At 40.6% G+C, this 24,297-nt stretch overlaps 1 protein-coding gene across 1 annotated transcript in view; it reads left to right on the plus strand.

Annotated features, from left to right (window-relative positions):
- The window catches only part of ZNRF3 (zinc and ring finger 3), a 192,221-nt gene extending 180,974 nt beyond the window's left edge, over nucleotides 1-11,247 (plus strand). The window contains exons 3-9 of the mRNA XM_073558769.1: nucleotides 2,194-2,268; nucleotides 3,662-3,793; nucleotides 3,904-4,014; nucleotides 5,323-5,490; nucleotides 6,356-6,458; nucleotides 6,884-8,449; nucleotides 9,865-11,247. Coding sequence (XP_073414870.1) covers nucleotides 2,194-2,268; nucleotides 3,662-3,793; nucleotides 3,904-4,014; nucleotides 5,323-5,490; nucleotides 6,356-6,458; nucleotides 6,884-8,449; nucleotides 9,865-9,890 — 2,181 coding nt within the window. The 3' untranslated portion in view covers nucleotides 9,891-11,247. The remainder of the gene's footprint in view (nucleotides 1-2,193; nucleotides 2,269-3,661; nucleotides 3,794-3,903; nucleotides 4,015-5,322; nucleotides 5,491-6,355; nucleotides 6,459-6,883; nucleotides 8,450-9,864) is intronic.
- The last annotated feature ends 13,050 nt before the right edge of the window (nucleotides 11,248-24,297 follow it).

The following is a 24,297-nucleotide window of genomic DNA, read 5'->3' on the forward strand; positions in this document are numbered from 1 at the left end:
CATACATTATAATGTGCCACACATAGTGCTCCATACAGTATAATGGGCCAACACTGAAAAAAAAAAAATGACTCACCTCTGCTGCTTCGGTGTCTTCAAATACTCTGATCTTGGTACAGCGGGCACCTTGTAATGATGTAATCGCGCCCACTGCGCTAAGATGACAAACGCGGAGGAGGGAATAATGGGAGAGGGAGCAACAGCTGATTGCTTTCTACTATATTGGCATCTTGAGTGCTGAAACAGTTGAAAGTGCTATGCTGGGCTGGCCAAATATACTCGGGGAACCTGCCCAGCGTCGCGAGCCAGATATACTCACCCTGCGAGCCAGGTTTGGCAAACAGGCTAGCGTTTGATGTGTGTTGTAAGGCTAGGATCACACAACCGTTTTTCTCTCATCCAAGAAAGTCAGAACGATTGTGCTAATCACACTCTGATCAGAATGTGATCTGATTTTGTTGGTTGTGGAGAATTGAAGAAAAAAAAATCTCCCACTTCATTCTGGCAGACTGAAAATTGGACCCATAGATATGAATGGCCGAGTACAATAAATTAGATGCAACTTGTGCATACAAGCCGCCTGCTTCAAATCGGACATGTGCACTGTCCCAAGGAATATCATGGGCCGTCATTTTGACTTTTACGGTCGTGTGCACTGGCCTTAAAAACAGGTTCAGGCTCCCGCCTAGACCCCAGTGTGATCCGGTGAGTTAGGATCTCAGCCATGTGAGTGAGAAGAGTGCTGGAGCAGCGCTGAAAAATGGGGAAGATGGCGACCGGCAAGTAATTTATTGCGTGTGCATTACACATTTATTTAGACAGGTTGAGCAATTAACACATTTCTTGAGCGTGCTCCTTTAATGCTGCATCAGGTAAAAATAGCACAAAAATATCCGTGTATCCTGTCATGTTAAAAATGATTTTAATTGGTTTATTATTTTATAACCATTTCTGGTACAGTTTTATGACACCCAGCGTGGCTGCTGGTACAGCAAAGCATGAAAGCAAACCTCGCCATGATCATGTTTGGTGTGTCTGTCCAGCAAAGGTATCGGAACGGGCGACGGTCATACATCAAGCTGGACTCCGCCGACATATTTTTTCCAACCATATTATATTGTATAGGCTATGGTTTCCAATAATAATAATGTAAGGGCAGTACAATTGGCCTGGACATGTGCAACCGAATGTCACAGCTGCAATTCCACTCCCCTCATATTGGAAAGCATACACTATGCATTATATATATATATTGCTGAAAAAATATTGTCACGTAATATCGACGCCATGTATGACAAAGGTCACTCTCTTGGTATATGTCTGACTATCAACCTCCGGTGTGACAGGCCAAGCGTATACACCGAACCTGAACATGGCCGCCTTTTCCTGCATCCCAGTCTCTGCACCGTTGTGTGGCCTGGAGTTCCACTACATAAGGAACAAAAACATGAAGGGGTGCTACTTCCCCTTCAATCTCAGAGTAGGTGGGGGTCCCAGAGGTCCGACCCCTTCCTACTCCTCATAAACCGGTGGGAGCCGTGTAGGATGTGAAATCTCCATTAATGTGCTGCCTCTTACAGTGAGAGACTACAAACTGTAGTTGTGTGACCCCTAGTGGAAAGAGAATAGAACTGCATCTGGAATGGTCTTACTGCTGCGCTACAAAGTGTGCTACGTCCAGTACGTCTGAACCCTGAATGTCCTTTTAATCTAAAGTGTCCAATATGAACTATAATAGAAAACCGTTATTGTGGTAGTAATAATCATGTATTTTCTGAATGCAGCAATTCTTTGTAGTTAAGGAAGTATTTCACAATTGAAAAACTTTTTATATGTGCTTCAAAGAATGGTAAATAGAAGTAATTCTTCATTTTAGGCATTTGTGTTCATTTTTCTATACCTCGTACATGCAGCAAAGTGTCGGGGATCTGTACGATTGATCCGGAGAAGTAATAAGTTACTACACAGCTGACCATTTTCCCAATGAACACTCCTTTGTAGAATTTCTATATCTCATTATATGGTATATTTTTTTCCAGATGTCTTTTATTACATTATAACTTACCTGTTAGTGTGAAAGGTGGCGTTGCATTCCTCCTCATCAGATATTTAACGACATCCGCTTTCTCATAGTTGTCAGCATATATTGCTCCCTGACACATTTGGGTTACACTTCTTCTTTTTGTCTTGTAGGCTAAGCGTGCGGTGCAGAGAGGGGCTACAGCAGTCATCTTTGATGTCTCGGACAACCCTGAGGCTGTGGAGCAGGTACGTGCTGAATAAAGGCGCTCAGCTACAGAGCTGAGCAGTGATGTTCAGTGTTATCTGTCCCTACGTCCTCTTAATGACTAGTTTTGATGATCCAGACGCCATTCTTCTCCCAGTGTTCAATGCCTACCACTAAAGGTCTATGCAGTGACCTGTGATTTCCAGAACGAGAAGCGACTACAGATTTGTAGACAGTGAGCTCACTGAGAAAACAAGTCATCAACAGCAGAGACAGGCGGACATACCCTTGGGACAAGAAGAAAGGGAGCCCACTCCCCACCTCCACAGCAGCAAGCAGATTCCGTCTCAGACACATAAAGGGGGGACGTTATGACGAGTTATTGGACTAGGCACTATGCCCGTCCACTATTCTTGCACAGAGACCCTCTTCTGTCTGGTACCACCATTGAGGAAGGGGCCTTCAAATCTTGTAGGGAGATTTCAGTGAAGAATACTTGTCTTTCGTTAGTTCTCGGGCTTTGCAGGTGGAGTTGTGGTTTAAAGAGATTCTGTAGAGGACTTACCCCAAGTAAACCTCATACCTGCAGTATAGATTCTCCTCCATTAACTGTCAAGAAAATGGTTTTATTTTATATGCAAATGAGGGCTCCTCAGTGCACCCTTGGCATGGCCTAACAGCCAGAGTACCGCTCTGTCTCCGCCATAAACATGATGATGACCATCTCCCCGTAGCTTAATTGACGGCACTTACCTGACCCTGCACATCTACATCAGTTATGCAGTGTCGGTGTGAGTCCTGAGTGGCTGAAGGATCCTGTGTGCAGTGAGCGTGTCCCACAAGACAAGAGCATTCCCGCACTGACACTGTGTGTGCTCCTCTTTGGCTCCTGCAGTGTCCGTGTGAGTACTTGGCGGCTGAAGGATCCTGTGTGCAGTGAATGTGTACCCCAATAAGAGCGTGACCGCACTGACACTGTGTGCTCCTCTTTGGCTCCTCCAGTGTCCGTGTGAGTACTTGGCGGCTGAAGGATCCTGTGTGCAGTGAGTGTGTACCCCAATAAGAGCGTGACCGCCCTGACACTGTGTGTGCTCCTGTTTGGCTCCTGCAGTGTCAGTGCGGAGGTGCATGATCGGGGATTCACTTCTAGGGGAGGTGCGCAGTATGTTAGAGGAGAGGAACATTGCATGAAACCACATCAGGGGTGCACCAAGGAGCAAGTAACCGTTTCCTGGACCATTATATCTCCATGGCAGGAATGAGTTTTATAGGGTCTAAGTGACCTATAGGTCTGCATACATAGCTTAATTCGAGCTTTGGGTGTGACAGACTCCCTTCGGACAAATCAGCTCAGTGAGTGCAAACAATGGTTAATATTGACATTTGTCTTGAAAATCGGACGTTTTTGTTATTCATAATGCTCATTTGTTGCAGCTGAACCAAGGCTTGGAAGATCCACTTAAGAGGCCAGTTGTATATATGAAAGGCACTGATGCTATGAAACTAATGAATATCGTCAATAAGCAGAAAGGTGCCCGAGCAAGAATTCAGCATCGTCCTCCTCGGGTAAGCATCATGATGCTGGTATAATAGTGATGCCCCATAATGCCCTAGGGTTGGAGGGTAAGGCTTGATTCAATGTATTTTGCAATAATTGTTTTCTTCTTTCTTGTCAGCAACCTACTGAATACTTTGATATGGGCATCTTCTTGGCCTTCTTTGTGGTGGTGTCCCTGGTCTGCCTTATCCTTCTTATCAAGATCAAATTAAAGCAAAGAAGAAGTCAGGTATACATTGGTTATATTAACACTATGTTGTATGAAAATTTATCATTTGTTTACTTTTTGTTTTATCAAGATATGGAACGTAATGGGGTTGTCCAATGAAAATGAGCTGGCACCTATCCAAAGGATAGGAGATATCTTGTTGATCGATGAGGGCCTGACAAGGGACTTTTATGGAGTGTCAGTGCGCATGCCCGACCTCCACGCTCCATTCTTTCTCTGTGAGGCTGCTGTTCCCTGCACTCTGCTTTTTCCAGCCTTCCTATAAAGGATGAATGGAGCAGTGGTTAAACATTTTTACTGTGGCTCCACTTTAACAGGAATACAAGTGTTCCATCTGGGAAAAAAGTTCCCTGTTTTGCCAATCTGTATGGGTAACAGTGGTTGGACTCTCATCAATCAGCAAGGATTGTGGATAGGTGATAACTTGTTTCCACTGGACAGCCCCTTTAAGTTCCCTTGCTAGAGACATATAAGGCATAAAACCATTAATGCCATATGGTTTCAGATTCTATACTTTGCATCCTTAGTGACGTTTATTAGCTTTTGCTCCTACATTGTCCCTCAGGCTAGGGGTATCTAGCTATCCCTGTCCCCAGGATTACCCCTGAAGGTGGGGATGCATGGGGCTCATTGCTCACTATGCTCCTGAGTAGCACTAATCTGAAAAAAAACTATGGGAAGAGCACAAATAAGACAGGCAGGGCAAAAAAGAAGCATAGTCACACAGCACGTTCACAGCGAAAAACACTAAGGAAGAAAAGTATAGTACCCGTGAGGCAGCAAAGTAACATAAAGACACCAAGGGAAAAGGAAGGGCTTAACTTAACACCGCTCACAACAGCTTTGTAATAACCAACAGTTAACCAGGATTGTGTCCACCTCTCAGGCCCAGGGTAGACTAAGTATAGCTGGCATTACCTGCATAGCAAAGCCAGCATATATAGAAGGAGAGCAGATATGACGGGTTTTCTCACAGCATGTGACTAAAGGAGAGTAACAACCTTAGCCCAGCAAAAATTTAACTATTGCTAACCTGCCTGCTCTTTGAGTCGACCCCAGAGTCACCCTGCGTTGATCATAGCTATCAATGGAGTTAGATGGAAGAGTGTAAAAATCTGTGGATTGCACAGACCCCGATGCCGCCATGACGGTTGGTGATATTTGCAAAAACCTCCTTGTGACAAAATCACAGTGGTAAAACGTATTTTTCCCTTTGTTAGAAAACTTTCTGCAATCCCACCATGAGTGCATTGCAAAACAGGCGATGGCTGATTGATTGGAGTAATCATGGTAATGATCTTCTTACAGAACTCCATGAACAGGATGGCAGTTCAGGCACTGGAAAAAATGGAGACCAGAAAATTCAAGGCCAAGGGCAAAGTACCTCGGGAAGGTAGTTGTGGTGGCCTTGATACACTGAGTAGCAGCTCCACCTCTGACTGTGCCATATGCCTTGAAAAATATATTGATGGAGAGGTAAGATTGATGACGGTTATTAAAGAATACTTATTGTATGTGTTCTTTATCTCATTTTAGTGGATTGACAAATATATTACAGACTGTTACTTCATTGCTTCTTGTATTGGATATTTATTGAAAAATACTCATTGTAGGCAATATCTTTACAGGTCAAAGCTAATGGAGAGTCATAGTATTGTCTATGTGTTTGCTGCATTTTTAAAAATGCTTTTATTTGTCTGAATGTTTCTTTTTGACCCAGTTGAGGTAGTGTTATGCGTATTCTTCAATACCTCTCAATTGAGTGGTGTCTGACTGAACTGCAGTGTTACTAATAATTAGAAAACCCAAGGTTACTGTTGGATGGGGTAGCAAGATGTTGGCACAGCTATTTATTTATTTTACTCATTTATATAGCGCCTTTATTTCCACAGCGCTTTACAGACATTATTGGCACTGTCCCAATGGGGCTCACAATCCAGATTCCCTATCGGTATGTCTTTGGAGTGTGGGAGGAAACCGGAGAACCCGGCGGAAACCCACGCAAACACTGGGAGAACATACACACTCCTTGCAAATGTTGTCCATGTGCCAATATTCTCGTCTTTCTGAGCATGCATGTGCTCTTAGTATGAGAAATACAGTATAAACCACTGCTAGATACCTGTTGGTGGCTTATCTCCCATGAGAACAAAGGCTGAAATCCAACATGCTGACCTTGCAATTCCCCAAACCTGACATTGGAGTTGAAACTCCCCCATACACATATATGTCCAGCAAGACTCCCTGAATTGGCAAGTTTGACTGACATCCAACTAATATGTATGTCCACCTTGCGTTGTCTTCATTGCGCCTGATGATATTTTTCTCTTGTCTCACCTAGGAGCTGAGAGTCATTCCTTGTACACATCGATTTCACAAGAGGTGTGTGGACCCGTGGCTTTTACAGAATCATACATGTCCACATTGCAGGCACAATATTATAGGTGAGTGCACTTTTGCACTTAATAAATGAATGGTGCAGGCTGCTTACCTAAATAAAGTATCCTTATTTTGATATTTAGTGAAAAATATATATTTTATTATGGAAGGTTTAATTCAGGAGGCTAGCTATAAGGTATGTGGCGGTGATTGTCACATCCAGGACCTGGTCCCTAAAAGTCCCCAGAAGCTCCTTAAGACATGAGTATTTTTAATGATGCATGGTATATGGGGGGCTCTGTTACAGATTTAGCACTGGGGTCAAGAAGTTTTAGGTTACGCCTCTGGTTTAGTTATGGGTTTTTTTTGTAGTTGTTAAATACAATTTTACATGTCCTTCTTGTTCCTCAGACTCATAATGACGTTGTGGATTTTTTCCATAGAAAATGCTTATTGTTGATACTTAAATATAATTTTTTTTACACCACAGAGCAAAAGAAAGGCGGTCTTGGCAGCTTGTGTGTTGACAGCTCAAACAGCCGTGGCCGTCAGCAACAGAGAGTCATTCTTCCAGTCCACTACCCAGGAAGAGTACAACGAACTGGACCTATTGCTGCATATCCAACTCGTACCAGCATGGGCCCACATGGCAATCCCATCACAGTACTTACTGTGGAGAGACCAATGGAACCTCCTTTTCTAGCTGGATACAGGCCTGTATCAATAGATCAGCCAACGGCAGGCCATCACTGTGATCTGGAACACGCTCAATATCCTCAGGCTAGTCATGGCTTCCGTCGGTCCAAGTATGGAGGAAGAGACTTCAACACTGCCACCTGTTACTCTCAATATGAAACGATGTACCAACACTACTACTTCCAGGGGTTGAGCTACCCGCATCTCCAGGAAACAGTCAGCGGTAGTCAGATGCCCAGAGGAATAGAAAAGAGCTTGAACCATGGCTTTCCGACTGGTACTAATTTGCTATACCAAACTGCACCTACCATGATGCATATGGCCCCTGCATCTACTGGTGGCAGCTGTTACCTTCATAGTCAGCACCAACATCGCTCAGTATGTAGTGGCTACTTAGCTGATGTACCCTGCAGTGACAGTAGCTCCAGTTCGAGCTCCAGCTCAGCACAGGGACATGCATCATCCAGCGACTCCATGCTGGACTGCACAGAGGCCAGCAACCAGGGAGTATACGGCAGCTGCTCCACCTTTCGAAGCTCTCTCAGTAGTGACTTTGACCCATATGTGTACAGGAGTCGAAGTCCTGCTAGGACTGGAGTAATGGATGCCATAGCATGTGGGGGGGATATTGGAGCAGGACATGGAAGAGGTAGGTCAGACTGTAGACCTCACCAGACCTTCCCAAATTCTTCCTCTCGGGATCGCTTGTCTAGTTGCAGCTTGGAGATGAATTACAGCAGCAATTCTTCCCTAGAGCGCCGAGGGGCTGCTGTGGCATCTGGGTTAGTCCCAGAAGCATCTTGTACCATCCCACAAGGGGGTGGAAGAGACTGGCGGGGGCCCGAAAAGGGTTGTCATTGTTGTTTTCAAATGCCTGCTGGGGAACCTGGTCCAGACTGCACAAACTTGTATATGGGTACTGAACCCCAGCAAGCCACAGCTGCACCCCCCGGTGGAGGTTTGTACAGTGTTACCTCCAGCCTTTTACACCGGACAGAACCAGGGTCTCTACTTGGCCACTCTGCTCGGCCCTGCTGCCTCTATGAGGAAAATCATGGGAGCTGCTACTCTGAGGACTATGCAGTCAGCATTCAGTATGCCCTAGCAGAGGCAGCAGCGGCAGCAGCAGCAGCTGCAGTGGCCGGGTGTGAGGCTAGTCAACCTATACCCATCATTCCCGAGGATCCAGGCTACGAGGGTGGCTTAGATTGTGTGGGTCATGTCTCCTGGGAGATGGAGGCTGATGAAGATGATGAGGAGGAGGTACTGTACTGCCCAGAAGGACCTTGTTGTACGCTAGTAGAGGAGACACGTGCCCTGTGTCGAAACACAGCAACAGAGGGATCTGGAAATGTCACAGGTAAATGAGTTAGGTCTACTAAGAGGATAGAATTTTATGATAAATCTTTTTTTTTTTTTTTTTTAAGTTTTCAGTAAGATGCAGTTGAAAAAACAACTGCTGACTAACATCTTTCTTAGCCACGTGGAAGATATTAGATAGGTGTTCTGCCCAGCACCTTATAAGTACACCCCACAAAGCACTGACACCCCATTCTCCCGCAGCATCACTCAGGCAAGGCAGTACCAGAGACCATTGCGAGAAACAGCATAGCCATTATTTTAATACTGCCTTAGTGCACATTTACATTGGCCTATAATCTGAAACATGCATTTCTAAGAATCTTTGTTTCCCGATTATTGGTCTGTCCATACAGGCCGACAATCGTCCAGCAAACAAACCAAACGGCTGTCTTAAAAATTGCTTGCTAAAGAATCGTTGTTCTCGGCAGCACATCATCCCTGGTAAACGTGAGATGTGCTGCCGACAACATGACGTTTTCCGTCTACAGAACGATCATATTAACAGTCGTATTTTGCTGGAAGTGTCTTAAACAGATTACCAAGTGCCCGATTGCATCTAGCTTTTCATTGGACGATTATTGGCTGCGGTCTGCCAGCTTTATTCGATGGGTTAAGATGGCTGAATGTGTATCTTAAGGCCGGGATTACACTTGCAAGTGCGAGGGTGTGTGCACACGCTGCGGATTCTGCTGCGGATCCGCAGCGGATTTGGTCCTGCAAATTCCGCAGTGCACACGGTGCGGAATTTTCCGCGTGGATTTGCTGCGGTCTCAACATGTCTATTCTTTGTGCGGATTCCGCTGCGGTTTGGCACCTGCTCCATGGCAGGTGTCAAACTGCTGGGGAAACCCGCAGGATAAACAGCAGAAAATCTGCAGATAAACTGCAGGTCTTTTGACCTGCAGATTTAGACAAATCCGTGCGGAAAATTTCGCAGCAGAATACGCAGCGTGTGCACACATCCTGATGCGAGAAACTCGCGCAAGTCTATCGGATCAATACCCTGCACTCGGATTAGAGTGTGCGGCTGCATGTATTTCTATGTAGCTGCACGGTCTTGTCCCGAGTGCCGGCGGCAGTGCCGGGTATTGATCCGATAGACTCACACTAGTTTCTCGCATTGTACTCGCAAGTCTGACCCCGGCCTAATATGAGGATGACATGAAACGTCCCTCCTAGGCAAAATCCTGCTTGTGCCTAATCTGTCCTGTACACAATAGATGTACATTTTGTAGGCTTTAGATTGATTTTTGTTACTGATCTGTAGTGTTTCCTTGCTTTACAGTACCACTATTGCTTTTTTTTTATTAAGCTTTTTTTGTGGTTTAATTTTTTATTTTTTTTCATGCATATCTTTGTACTGATTAGTTTTCAATGCAATTTATATTCCTGCTTTGTATTCCATATCAACAGGCTGCCATACCACAGACAAAGACTGAGCACTAAGGATACAAACTACTAGGATTAGATCGAATCTTGTGGAATATTTTCTGAACTTTTAATAAAAGAAGAAAAAAAAAATTCACACTTTATTTTTTTTTTTTTAATATTTTTTAACGAAACTTTAACTTAACAATGCATTGTGATCTGGAATCCGCCACACAGTACAACCACTTTTTACCTGCTTTATTCCCTGGACTCAGCAATTGGAGAATCTGTGTTATTTGTTTAGGTGTTTTATTTTTTTTTAATCTTTTATTTTATAAATATATATATATATAAATATATAAATATATATAAATATATATTATTTTTTGGTTGATGTTTTAGATTTTTTTTTTCCTTGTGAGTTTGTACATGCGCAAGAACTGTCGTTTCCTGATGAAAAAGAGATATATATTTTTTCAATAAAATGAACAAGAAAATATTAATATTATTTTTATCTTTTGGCTTTGAAGCCAGGAAAAAAAAAACACAAAAAAGAGTGATCAGGGGTTAACTTTGTTTTTATCTGCCTCTTTAAATGACAAATTATTTTGTATTTAAGTTGAGCCTTTGCTAAACAATGCCCTAATTTGTACTCGTTATAGCTGCAGTTTATATTTATGGTGCATTCTTTGTAATGATCATAAGCTAAAACCACTTTTATGTTACAGTAATCATTTTTTTTACATGAATGTATTTGTGCAATGCAAATATATTTTCAATGTTTTTTTTTTCATGCCATATTTCTCAAATGCTCTGTGTTTATGTATGAGTAGATTAGTTTTTGCTCATAAGCAATATATAGAAAAATGGACTGGTCTGGTTAAAATGTACTGATTTGCTCCTGGCTGAACTGATGCTTCCCATTCACTTTGTGCCTTAGCGATGTTACTGGTTTATGTGGGATTGCTGGATTCATAAAAGGGTTGCGCAGGCGCAGTATACTGCTGACCTATCCACAGGATAAGGCATCACTATCAGACTGGTGGGGGTCCGGTGCCCTGCTGTTATTTGCTATGGCGCCCACCTGAGCTAATATCGGCTGATCAGTGAGGGTTCCGGGTGTCGAACCTTCACTGCTCTTGATATTGATGACCTATTCGAGAGATGGGTCTTATGTTGTGTCCGGACACCCCCTTTAAAAATATTTGTTTGATACACAGAATAGATGCTGACACTGGGTACTGAAAACGTGTTCCTGTGAGTGTCACATGTGTATGTATTCTAATGTTATTCATTCAGACTTTTTTTCATTCAATTGATTAACACCCTATGCATCATAATGGTTTTAAAGGGGCTGTCCACTTCATAATTTTTTAACAAATGGATGTGACTACTGGCACTTACGAATATATAAATATTAACCATTCACCCTCTTGTACTTTTTAATAGAGCCTTCAGCACAGATTGCACGGCTCTCATGGCTGCTAGTGGAGGGGCTTGTGGCCAGACTTGTGGTGGATCTCCCATGCATAATGGTTTAAATTGTTAATGGATAATAAACATACCCCTACTTTGACAACGCTGCAAATGTTTCAGGAGAAGAACCTGCAATATTAATATATCTGTGTGTTTATATGTATACGTGTGTGTATATAAGTATATATATATATATATATATATTTATATATACACAGTGTATATATATATACAGTATATGCATATATATGTAGACAAAAAAATGACCAGCACCTCCTAGTGTGAACACGTGCAAGCTGCAAAAGCTGCACAATTTAGACAGAAAGAATACAGCAGCACATGTGCATGAATCTAGGCCATGTGAAAACACAGACAAACATTAAAACCATTCAATTTGTATAATAATCCTCAAAAATATTTTTTTTCAAAAAAATGTTTAAACTTACAGTAATAGATGAAAATGAAGGTTCTTAGTGCACAGATTGGCCAATTCATGTAAGCCCATCAACCACGGCAAGGTGACCTCCCTCTGATGGGTCCCTGCTCTACCGTACATAAGCCACTTCTGGGCCACCAGCCTACAATTTTGGACAAACATGTCACTACCGGGCTAAGCCTGCAATTTATGGGCAGGTAGAGTTGATATATATATGTATATAAATAAATATATATATATATATATATAGATAGACATACATCTACACGCATATACATACATACGCACACGTATACACATACACACACATGCACATACATAGAGTGCCACATAATCAGGTCCCTGAGCTCATTTGTTAAGATAAAGTGGACAAACCTTTTAGCATTAGGAAGGCGTTCATTGTGTAACCTATCCTTTCGCTTTCACATTCAATACTTTTTCTTTCAAGGTTCCCATGTGTTCTAGCGGACCAATGAATTATATCTTGACCATATACGACTGAGTCCAAATTTGACAATGGCCAGAATATTTAGGGCTTTGTTGCAGCCTCCGTACATGGTTCATGATAATGGATGCTCTGATTATCATTTTTTTATAGCACTTCTAATCCATATGCAATGTTTTTAGGATTAATAATAACTCTCAAGTACAATTTCACTATAATCGGCATATGGGGTGAACGCGGCGGACCTTTACATTACTACATGTCGGTGTATCATTACTACACATGCACTTACTGAAACATTTCAAGGTCCAGTACAATGTGGATTAGTCTAGGGGTGGGTTAGGAGGTTAGTGGGATTACTTTAATAGAAAAAATTCTGAAACTAAAAATGCCATTTCTGAGCCACAATTTGTGTTTCCACTTCAATTTAGCATCCTGCATTTTCCCTTAGTGACTTCACTTACCATCATTTTTTGATTGATCCATAATTGACCAGATGTATTGGGGGGGGTCTCCCAACTCTTTCCAGTGATTGAAGGGGTGTGAGGGATCAGATTTGTTGGATTTTAACTTGGCTGGTCCCTTTTCCCCTCTAGCAGGTCACTGCCAGATGTTAAGAGTCTGACTGGCCTTTTCCCATTTGAAAACTAAAAAATAAGAACCAAAACTGCTGTGCATGTTTATGGTGGAGTTGGAAGGGTAGTCCAGTGAAATCACGTTATCACCTATCTTGCTGATCGGTGGGTGTCCCTCCACCAGTACCCCCACCAATCTGTAGAGTAGGGCACTTTTATACCGGATGAACTTTTATCCTCATTACAAAATGGTGCGGCAAAATGGTTGCCTAGCCGCCACTCCCTTCATTCTCTATGAGAAGCGCAGAGCTCACCAGCCTCATAGGGAATGAATATAGCAGCGGTAGCACATGTGCTCTGCAGCTCCATTCTAACATTTTTTTCATCTGTCAGTCGGTGCAGGTCACAGTGGTCAGACCTACCACCGATCATCAAGTTATCACCTATGCTACTTGTATTCCCCAGACAGCCCCTTTAAGCATATCGCCAATTGAATAACTTTCTCTAACATTCAATATAACTCCCTCGCTGCTCCTTTGAAATTTACGTACCCTATGAAATGAAATGCTGTACAATAGAAAAAATGTTGGAGATGACCCTCAAAAATCATTACTTAATATATTTCGTAAAACAAAAAAAGTGGTTTGGTACCGTGTTAGCCAGTAGAAAAAAATTAAAAAAAATATATAAAGTGCTCTCAGTAGAGAGCACTTTATATATTTTTTAATGTATTTCCACACACTTAATATATGTTGTTATGTTATCATACTGAGGACTTGGAAATTGCATACATTGAATATAAAAAGTCGACACTTCCCTGTTAAAATGGCATGTTTTTGCCATGTAAAAAAAAAACTTACCAAGACGCAAGAAGAATCATTTCAGAACTATTCTTTTGCCTTTAATGTCACCCATAATCTGTACAAATCCATTGAGAAATTAACTGAAATCATTTTCACTGACAAAATAAAAATAATAAAACTGGGTGCATAAGGCTGGAGTCACAAATAGCGACTCACCAGCGATCCTGACAACGATATCAATGTGTCAGGATCCCTGTTGAATCGCTATGTGATTGCTGGTGAGCTGTCAAACAGACAGCTTCACCAGCGATCAGCCCGGCGTCGCTGTGCACGTTAGTAACCAGTGCGCTGATGCAGGAAGCTGGTAACTAACGTACACATCGGGTATCCAAGGGATGTACGTCCCTAGATACCCGATGTGTACGTTAGTTACCAGCTCCCTGCATCAGCGCGCTGGTAACTAACGTACACATCGGGTATCTAAGGGACTCCCATCCCTTGGATACCCGATGTTTACATTAGTTACCAGCAGATCGCTGGTCTCCCGCCTGTCACACGCAGCGATGTGTGGTGGCCAGCGGGAGAACAGCGACCAAAAAAAAGTCCTGACCTTTCCTGCAGCGATACCGGCAGGGGGGCCAGTCGCTGATCGCTGTCACACACATCGATCTCGCTGGTGAGATCGCTGTTGTGTCACAAAAATTGTGACTCAGCCACGATCTCGCTAGCGAGATCGCTATGTGTGACGGGGCCTTAAGTGTGAACAGGTTCTTGTAATTGAGGATATGGTTGTGCTCAGAATTAGCCAATCACTTATAAGCTCATGTTAAAAAGTAGTCAGTACACAGCTGCCATCATTTACAGTGATTGTCATTAACCCCATGTAAAGTTTAGCTGTACTAGTAGGATTTTCTTGATATTTTCTTAGCTGCATTTCACAGCAAAAACAATGGCCCTTTAACATCTTACAACATAGCATATGGATCTTATTCTTGAATGTTATCAGTTAGTGGAAAGGTGAAAAAAATCTTTTCCAAGATGTTAGATACACCATGGAACACTGTAAAAATATGGTTATCAAGAAGTGGCTTAAATTTGGCACATTGATATTAGCTAGAACTGGACGTTCATAAACTACTGATGAAAAGACAAGAAGAAAATTGGTCCAGGAGGCTGCCAAGAGGCTTACAACAACGTTAAATGTGCTGCAGGAATTCTGGCAAGTACATGTTGTGCACTATATGTGACAACAATCTGTGTACTTTATATGTCTGGCCTGGGGGGGAACAATGACAAAATCTGTCAAAAATATGTGGAAAAATGTGTTCTCATCTCGTGAGACCAAGGTTGAGCTTTATGGACCTAAATCTTATTGAAAATCTGTGGGTGACCTGAAGAAGGTTGTACACAAGGAAAAGTGGGCAAAGATTGCCAATTCTAGCTGTGCCATGCTGATAGATTCCTACCCAAAAAGTCTAAATGCTGTCATAAATTTAAAGGCTACTTTAAGGGAGTGCATTTTTATTTAAATTCTTTATTTTTCTTTTTACACCTAAAAAGATTTCAGTTTATTTTTCCATTGAATTGTAAAGATTATGGGTGACTTAGAAGAATAATTTCAGATTTTTAGTCACTTTTTAAGTATGATTTTTTTTTTTTTTAAACCAGACATTTTAACACGAATGTCTAGATTTTTTTATATCCCCACTATATGTATTCCTATAAAAACTAAGCACAATAAATATAGGACCTTTAACCATCTTTTAAGACTTACCTGCTTTCTATAATGGTAGATGAAATGTCAGTAGGAGTGCATTCTAACATCCGTGCGAATGTCTGTGTGCAGCCCAATTTTATATTTTTGAACATTTTAATCCGAATAGTATATACTATAATACTATATTATTTACTATTACATATTACTATATAACTTTAATATATTAATTTACTAATAGTTTATTATTTACTAATGCAAATGCACTACAGATCACTAGAGATGAGCGAATTTGTTCGGATTTTATCCCCAAATCTGATTTTGACATATTCGAACACTATTCGTGCCGAATGTATGTCTTATGATCGGTTTCGAACATATTCTGTAATTTCTGCTCCCATTGACTCTAATGACGTTCGGCTGTGTTCGACGAATATTGCAAAAACAAAGTTTATTCCGATCATATTCGGAACTGAATCCGAACAAATTCGCTCATCTCTACTGATCAACTTTGTTACTAAGAAGTAACAGACAGTAAGAAGACAGACATACCGATTTGAAATGTATTTGCTATCAGTACATATATCTAAATATATTACCCAGATAGCAATACAGTGAAATTTTATTCTGCTTTTAGTAAGCTGCACCGTACAAACCTTACTTTATGTCTTGGCGTGAGTTGGTCCACTACACCCATGGTCACCACTTTCGTGACAGAACCCATTGAAAGTAACTTTATACCAGATTCATTAGATCCTTTTTCCTTCTCAAGTTTTCATTTTACAGGTATAGTGTCTTGCAAAAGTGTTTACCCCCTTGACCTTTTCCGGGTTTTGCTACTTCACAACCTGTAATTTTAAAGATTTTTTTGAAGGTTTACATCAGTTCATGGAAAGAACATGTCTACAACTGTGAACATTTGGTTTTCTTTTTATTGTGAAGCAAACAACAAATTGGACAAAATAACTGAAAACTTTAGTGTACATAACTATTCACCCCTTTTGTAGGGCCTCCTTTTGCAGCAATTACATCTGCAAGTTACTTTGGATAAGTCTCTGATCTTTCCACATCTTCCCACTGCGATTTCTGCCCATTCCTCAAGGCAAAACTGCTCCAGCTCCATCATGTTAGATGGTTTCCTCTGGTGAACAGCAATCTTCAATCTTCAACTCTGACCACAGATTTCCAATTGAATTATGTTCTGGGCTTTGAGTAGGCCACTTCAAAACATTTACACGTTTCCCCTTAAACCACTTGAGTGTTGCTTTATCAGTATGCTTTGGGTCATTGTCTTGTTGGAAGGTGAACCTCCGTCCCAGTCTGAAATCACTGACAGACTGAAACAGGTTTTACTCAAGAATGAATATCCATGTATATCGCACCATCCATCTTCCCCTCGATTCTAACCATTTTCTCTGTCGCCGAAAACATCCCCATAGCATGGTGTTCTTGAGATGATCAGTTGTGTTGGTTTGGCACCAGACATAGTGTTTACTTGGTGGCCAAAATGTTCAATTTTGGTCTCATGTGATCATAGCACCTTCCACCATACATTTGGGAGTCTCCCACATGTCTCTTGACAAACACAAAATGAGCTTTATATTTTTGTGTGTGTAAGTGAAGGCTTTTTTCTGCCCGCTCTTCCATTAAAGCCACCTATGGAGTGTACGGCTTATTGTGGTTATATGGACAGATACACCAGTCTCTGCTTGGGAACTCTGCAGCTCCTCCAGGGTTACCTTTGGTTTCTGCGCTGCCTCTCTGATTAATGACCTTCTTACTCATCGTTCTGTGGCCTTTCTGAAAAGGTGTGCATATACTGACAATCCATGTGACACTTAGATTGCTCAAGAATGTGACTAAGCTTGTGACCTATGAAGGAAATTTTCATAGAGATTCTTCGCAAAAGGGATGAATACATATGAATATGCCAAATTTCAGTTGTTTGATCCCATAAATTTTATTTATGTCTATATTTTTCTCACTTCACCAGCTTGGCTTATTTAGTGCTGATGCATCACACACAAATCTGATTACAAAAATATTTACAAACAGGTTGCAATGTGGTAACAAAATAGGTAAAAAGGCAAGGGGGTGAATACTTTCGTAAGCCACTGTAGATGGAAGTTGATAAAAATCTTTATTCTTATTAAATTCTTTAGGTCCTCCTATTGCTGTATCTGCTGTGTAGGAACATGAGTGACTACTTAGTCTGACAATTGGCGTCAGTGATGACAGCAGTTTGGTGATGAATTGATAGGCTGCATTATCAGGGATGTCCTTTGTGAATGAATCGGCTGTGCTGTCTTATAAAAATATAGGCCCCGATTCATCAAAACTAACATTGTACACACTAGTCGTATTGAAGGGTTGTAGCAGAGTTAAAGGCACCAGGTTCATTAAGTGGTAAACCCTAATTAATTAATCAGCCACATCTTGGCATGTGCCTTGCCAGAAATGTTACTCTAGTCAGAAAACTGACCGAAACACTTTGATATATCAGCTCCATAGCCTATACACAGTGCTTACATTCTGGAGCGTAAAAGGGGTGACCCAGCCTTAGGCTACCAGTCTGCAGTCACATTTAGTGACTGCAGACTTGTAAATCCTCATATCGCATGCACTATGAGGATTTTCCGATGCCCGGAGTCGGCAGTCATGTGACCGCAAGTATACAATTAGCATACTTCCTGCCACGATCCAACTAGACTGTGTCCAGCCTTGCACAATATACTTGCATTGAGCAAAGCCGTGCCCATCTAGTCGGCATATAACCGCATGTATGCAAATCACATACTTGTGGTTGTTCGCTTGCCGCTTCCGGCACCGGAGAATCCTGACAGTGTGTAGTGCGCACGATGTGAGGATTCACAAGTCTGCAGTCACTCTAAGGTCAAACAACTCCTTAAAACATATTTTTGGTTTTGAATGGAACCTTTCTAGTAAGTTCTGGCATGTTTGGCTGCAGTATTCACTTATAGCCACATCTTCCCCATAGTGAAGCTAGGATGTAATCTATGATGCATGGAAATCACGGAGGCAATATTTTTTGACTTGTTGCTAGCATTTGGTATTAGTCTAGAGCTAGGATTTGGCTAAAGAGGCAGAAAATGTTAAGTCATTCATTGTTAATACTACTGTAGGAAAGGAGACCTTTCAGGTGGCTGATCTGGAGCAACGAGCTCTGCAATAAGCTCAGGGTAACACCTGCCTTTGGTTAAGAGATGCGACAATTTGGAGATACTTCAGGCTAATATTGGATCGGGCACTCGTGTTGAACCGCAGTACTAAATGGTTATTGAGATCTTGTACTAATCTCAAGTACCCACATAATCTAACACAATATCACAATTTCTGGTTAATTTTCTCTTATCAGTGCATCTGGCGAGCAGCATAGCCTTACTGGTCTCCTGCACTGAAAGCGAGAAGGCTGCTAACAAGCTTTGGCTGCTTCATGTAGGACAAGGCACAAGACATATTGGAATTATTGTTGCATATCCCCCTCTGATTAATGTGCCATGTAATTATGAGCTGGATTCAATCAAGTAATGGTTATAGGGAATTGTTTGATACACTCGCTCCTGGTAAAAGGGATATATATGTATTCATTTAGACCACCAAGAAAAATAATAATAATAATAATAATAATCTTTATTTTTATATAGCGCTAACATATTCCGCAGCGCTTTACAGTTTGCACACATCATCATCACTGTCCCCGATGGGGCTCACAATCTAAATACAGCTCCCATTATAGAAATGAACATTGCGTGGCCACAGCTGTAACTTATATTTGGCTAGCTGCGGTCAACATTTATGATTTGCAACATGTGGTTCTTAAAGGGAGTCAAAATAACTATTCAAACAAACCACCGGCAAATGGAGCACCCTCGGTGTGGCGAAACAGGTCAGTGCACCTTTCCGCTTACTGGTTTTCCATCTGGCTCTAAAGCCACAGCTGTCAGTCATGGAAGGGGTGACGGATATAGATGGAAAGCCAATAGGCGGCAAGATGCACTGAACTGTTTGGCCACACCAAGGGTGCACTGTATGCCTGTGCTTTGTTTGCACAGTTATTTTGTTTAGGTAGACTCCTTTTTAAGCTGCTGTAAAACAAATTCCAAGGGTGGCTATGGATGTCAGGACTTGATGGGAGATATAATTTTGGCTACACTACAACTGCCAAAGGTGCCTCATCAATGATTGATCAGTAGATTGAAAAGTCATAAAGCAAGGATCTAATGGGCATTTTCATTAGGATGATCCTCGTAGATGATGGGGAGGGGTTTCCTCCAATAATGCCACAAGATCCTTTTTTGGATCCGGTGTTGGCCAATTCATGTTAGCACATCGTTACACTGACACCTTTCTGCCCACCGCAAGTGCCTTGTGTACAATATTGGGGTATTCTTGGTAAAACTGTCGGTTTCAACTGAACCCTTGTGCTATGTAATAAATCACAAATGCGGCCTCGTGTAAAAACTATTGGATATAGAAAGTGGAACAGTTAATCACAGCAGCCAATCAAGTTATTGTACTTTTGACATTACCTAACTTACTTTATACACATAAAAGTTTGATTCACTGCTATGGGAAATCAGTAAGTTTTCTTTTTTTGTCTACACTAGTTATATACACGAGGCTCGCCTTCATTGGTTATTAAATACTTCCCTTTACAAGCATAAAACCATAATAAATCCATATTAACCAGAGTAAATGTGTTAGAAATTTGTAAAAAGAATAAATAAAATAAAAACTGTATAAAAAGTAAAAAAAATAATAAAACAACTTTTTTTTTTTTTTAGGGAGCAACGGTTCATTTTTTTTTTTTTACTTAAATACTGACTTTTATATTTGTACTTTGTCTTTGTCTTGCCTTTTGGTACTGCAGCTTTAACAGATATTGTGTAGCACTTAAAAGAATATTATGAGGAAACATATTTTGGGATATATCTTTTCAATCAAAGCTTCTACCAGTAAGATTTTTTTTTTTAACTGTTTGTAAAAAGCTGAAAACAACAACAAACGTGTGTATGTTATATGTATATGTGTGCCCTTTTTCATTTATGGAAATGTTCTCAGAATATTTATTTACTAATATATTTATCTTAAGACAAGTCTTACGTTGAGTGTTAACGGGGTAATCAATGAATATATCTAACACACACAAAAAAAAACAACTTGTTTTTGTATCTGTCCAGAAAATGCACATGGATGTGAAGTTTCTGACCAAATTATGATTAAGAAAAAGAAATAAAATAATTTTAGTACTATACAGTTTTTGTAACAAAGTGTACACATGTCAAAAATACAATTTTACCAAGAAAATATGTAAATTGTGGATCTTTTTATTGTATGATATGAACAACACATTGGTTTAACTTGATACATTTAATTTTTGGAACATGAATGGTTGCGGAAACATTTTTTTGGTGTTCTTTATTTAGTTTCTTGCTTTTTATGGTGTGTTTTAAGCTCTATAAAGAAGCCTTTCAAAGAATATTTCCAGAGAAAAGTGCCATACCTAAAGCTTATAGAAGTGGGTTTTTTTTCTTTTATTTCCTTTTCATTTATCCTTTTTCGTTTTTTTTTTTAAAAGTTGGAAGCATAGACCGAGCCAGTTCATATCCTCTGCATTAGAATTACAAATAAAAGCAAGATAGTTTAAGACCATTACTTAAACATAACACATTACAGTAAATATTAAGCAATAATGCAAGGGTAACAACGATAATATTATCTTAAACCAAGTCAGAAAATTACTCCTCCCCCAAAAAAATCTACCCTGAGTTTTAAGGTGTAAAATAATTATGACCCATTGAACCAGAAAGAAAGAAGATAAAAAAAAATTTGACAAGAAAAGGTAGATAGATGGGAGGGATTATGATGGGTGTTTCCATATAGAAATTGAGGAAAAAATGCCCCAACAATGTATAATTCATGATACAACCGACAGAATCCTGTGTAGCCTGGAGACTATTGAAATTCAATCTAGTAATACAGAGTTTTTTAACATTTGTTAAATTTGACATGCTAGCAAAAATCTGGTTTTCCATGTGAACAATGTTGGTAATTCTACAGTACCAGAAGCATTGGGTCTTTCTTTTTCCAAAATGGAGGCATATGTACCTGTTTGAAATAAAGAACATACAGTCACCCCACAAGTTATTCATACATCCTTCTAAAAAGACTCCTCAAGCCCAAAATGTGTTTATACATACAGTTGTGCTGAAAAGTTTACATATCCCAGCAGAATTTTTGCTTTTTGGCCTTTTTTCAGAGAATATGAATGATAACACCAAAACTTTTTCTCCACTCATGGTTAGTGGTTGAGTGAAGCCACTTATTGTCAAACTACTGTGTTTTCTTTCTAAATCATAATGACAACCCAAAACATCCAAATGACCATGATCAAAATTTTACATACCTTGGTGATTTTGGCCTGATAACATGCACAGAAGTTCACACAGATGGGTTTGAATGGCTACTAAAGGTAACATCCTCACCTGTGACCTGTGATAAATGCCAGGAAAATTGTTCGGGATGCAAAGAAAAACCCATAAAAAACATCAGCTGAAATACTGGACTCTGAAAGCGGTGTGGTTGTTTCAAGATACACAATAAGGAGGCACTTGAAGAAAAATGGGCTGCATGGTCAAGTCGCTAGAAAAAAGCCATTACTGCGCAAATGGCAGAAAGTATGTCGCCTACAATACACAAAACAGTACAGAAACAAGCCTCAAAACTTCTGGAACAAGGTAATTTGAAGTGATGACACCAAAATTTAACTTTTTGGCCACAACCATAAACTTACATTTGGAGAGAAGTCAACAAAGCCTATGATGAAAGGAACACCATTCCTACTGTAAAGCATGGAGGTGGATTGTTCATGTTTTGGGATGTGTGAGCTACAAAGGCACAGGAAACTTAGAAAAAGGTGAAGGGAAAGATGAATGCAACACGTTATCAGCAAATACTGTATGCAAATTTGCAATCTTCAGTCCGGAAGCTGCGCATGGGACATACTTGGAGGTTTCAACGTGACAACGATCCAAAACACAAGACCAAGTTGACCTGTCATTGGCTACAGCAGAACAAAGTGAAGGTTTTGAAATGGCCATCTCAGTCTCCTGACCTCAATATCATTGAGCCAATCTGGGGAGATCTCAAGAGTGCAGTTTATGCTAAACAGCCCAGGAATTTACAGGAACTGTGCAGCTTTACCATCTGAGAAAATAAAGAACCTTATCTACAACTATCACAAAAGACTTCAAGCTGTCATTAATGTTAGAGGGGACAATACATAGTATTAAGAAATGGGGTGTGTGAACTTTTGATCAGGGTCATTTGGCTTTCTTCTGGCGGCTTGACAATGCAGCCCATATTTTTTCAAACGCCTCCTAATTGTGCATTTTGAAACATCCACACCGCTAGAGTGCAGAATTTCAGTTGATGTTAATTGTGGGTTTTTCTTTGCATCCCAGACAATTTTCCTGGCATTTATCACAGGTCACATGTGAGGATGTTACCTTTAGTAGCCATTCAAACCCATTTGTGTCAACTTCTCTGCATGTTATCAGGCTAAAATCACTAGGGAATGTAAACTTTTGATCAGGGTCATTTGGATATTTTGGGTTGTCATTATGATTTTAAAAAGAGAAAACACATTAGTTTGACAATAAATGGCTTCACTCAACCAATAACCATGAGTGGAGAAAAAGTTTTGGTGTTATTCATATTCTCTGAAAAATGGGCAAGAAAGCAAACATTCTGCCGGGGTATGTAAACTTTTGAGCACAACTGTATGTCCTTAAAGGCAATAATTCTCCAGAAAACTGAGAATTGATGGCATGCAATACTGCATACTATTGTAAAATTGTGTAACTGGCATATTGGAAGCAAGAACAAATACAAATTTTGCAGCTGGCACACAGTTACAGGCTTTTTTTGCTTCCTTGTCATGGACATTTCTAGATCTGCCCATCATTGGAGAAAATACATGGTGTTGTGTGAGCTGATCTATAGGAGTTTGGAACAGATATTTAGTGGTCAAAGTATGGCAGACAATTCAGAAGCCTAAGCAGAGCATTTTTAAGAGAGTATTTTCTTGTGTAAAGATAGTTGTAGCAGATAGTCATGAGAAGAAATGCCAAAGATGATGCCACATCCAAGCCACCAGGGCTCTCAAGTCTGTAATAGATCCAAGTCGGGTAATGGTAGAATGAGATTTTAGGGCAGTTTAAGTTTGGAATACATATTGTCACAAAGTGACTAGGAATGGTGGGCGCCTACCTGATTCCTCTAGCTAGGGCTCACCCTATTCTATCCCTGTCATCCAGATAACCCTGGAAGGTGGAGTCACGTACTTTGCTATGCTCCTATCTTAAACCTGATCTGTTTCCTCCCACACCCAGGGAGGTTTGAGGCTGAAGTGTATAGGAATACACTAACCAGATTGACAAGGATAGACAAACAGAGATGAAAGAAAACTACAATCATGCAAATATACTCACAAAACAACACAGTGGAGGGATAGGTAGGATAAACCAAATAGAAGAGGATGAGGATAAGCATTCAAACCAACTTCAAGCAGAAATCTCCTGAACAACTCTCCAACCTTTTACTCCAACCTGAATTCCTGCTCCAACAACTAACCAGGAAGTAGAACTATCACTGGCAACTCACAAGTACTAGTGGAAAGCATATATAGCAGAGGGGAGTGGCCAACACAGAACAGCTGAGGCTATTCAGGATGGAGAGCCACAGCAGATTAACTGAACTAATAAACCCTTGCAATGACAGAGCAATTAAAAAACCTGGCATTTAATAGGATGGTTGGTGAAGCAGTTCTAATCAGTGCAGGATTTCGTGTGACCAGATGCTACGATCTTCTGGTCCATCTCTGTTGCTATTCCCCCGTGACACATGTTCATGGCAATTTTGACAGAGGTGAACTCTAGGAGGTTTATTGAAGGTTTAAGATGTCTGTATCAGCAATTGTATATTCAGAAAAATAGCTGGCTATATGG

This window comes from Dendrobates tinctorius, unplaced genomic scaffold (genome assembly GCF_039654945.1).
Source record: "Dendrobates tinctorius isolate UK_male_01 unplaced genomic scaffold, ASM3965494v1 ptg000003l, whole genome shotgun sequence".
In the NCBI taxonomy this organism is placed as follows: domain Eukaryota; kingdom Metazoa; phylum Chordata; class Amphibia; order Anura; family Dendrobatidae; genus Dendrobates; species Dendrobates tinctorius.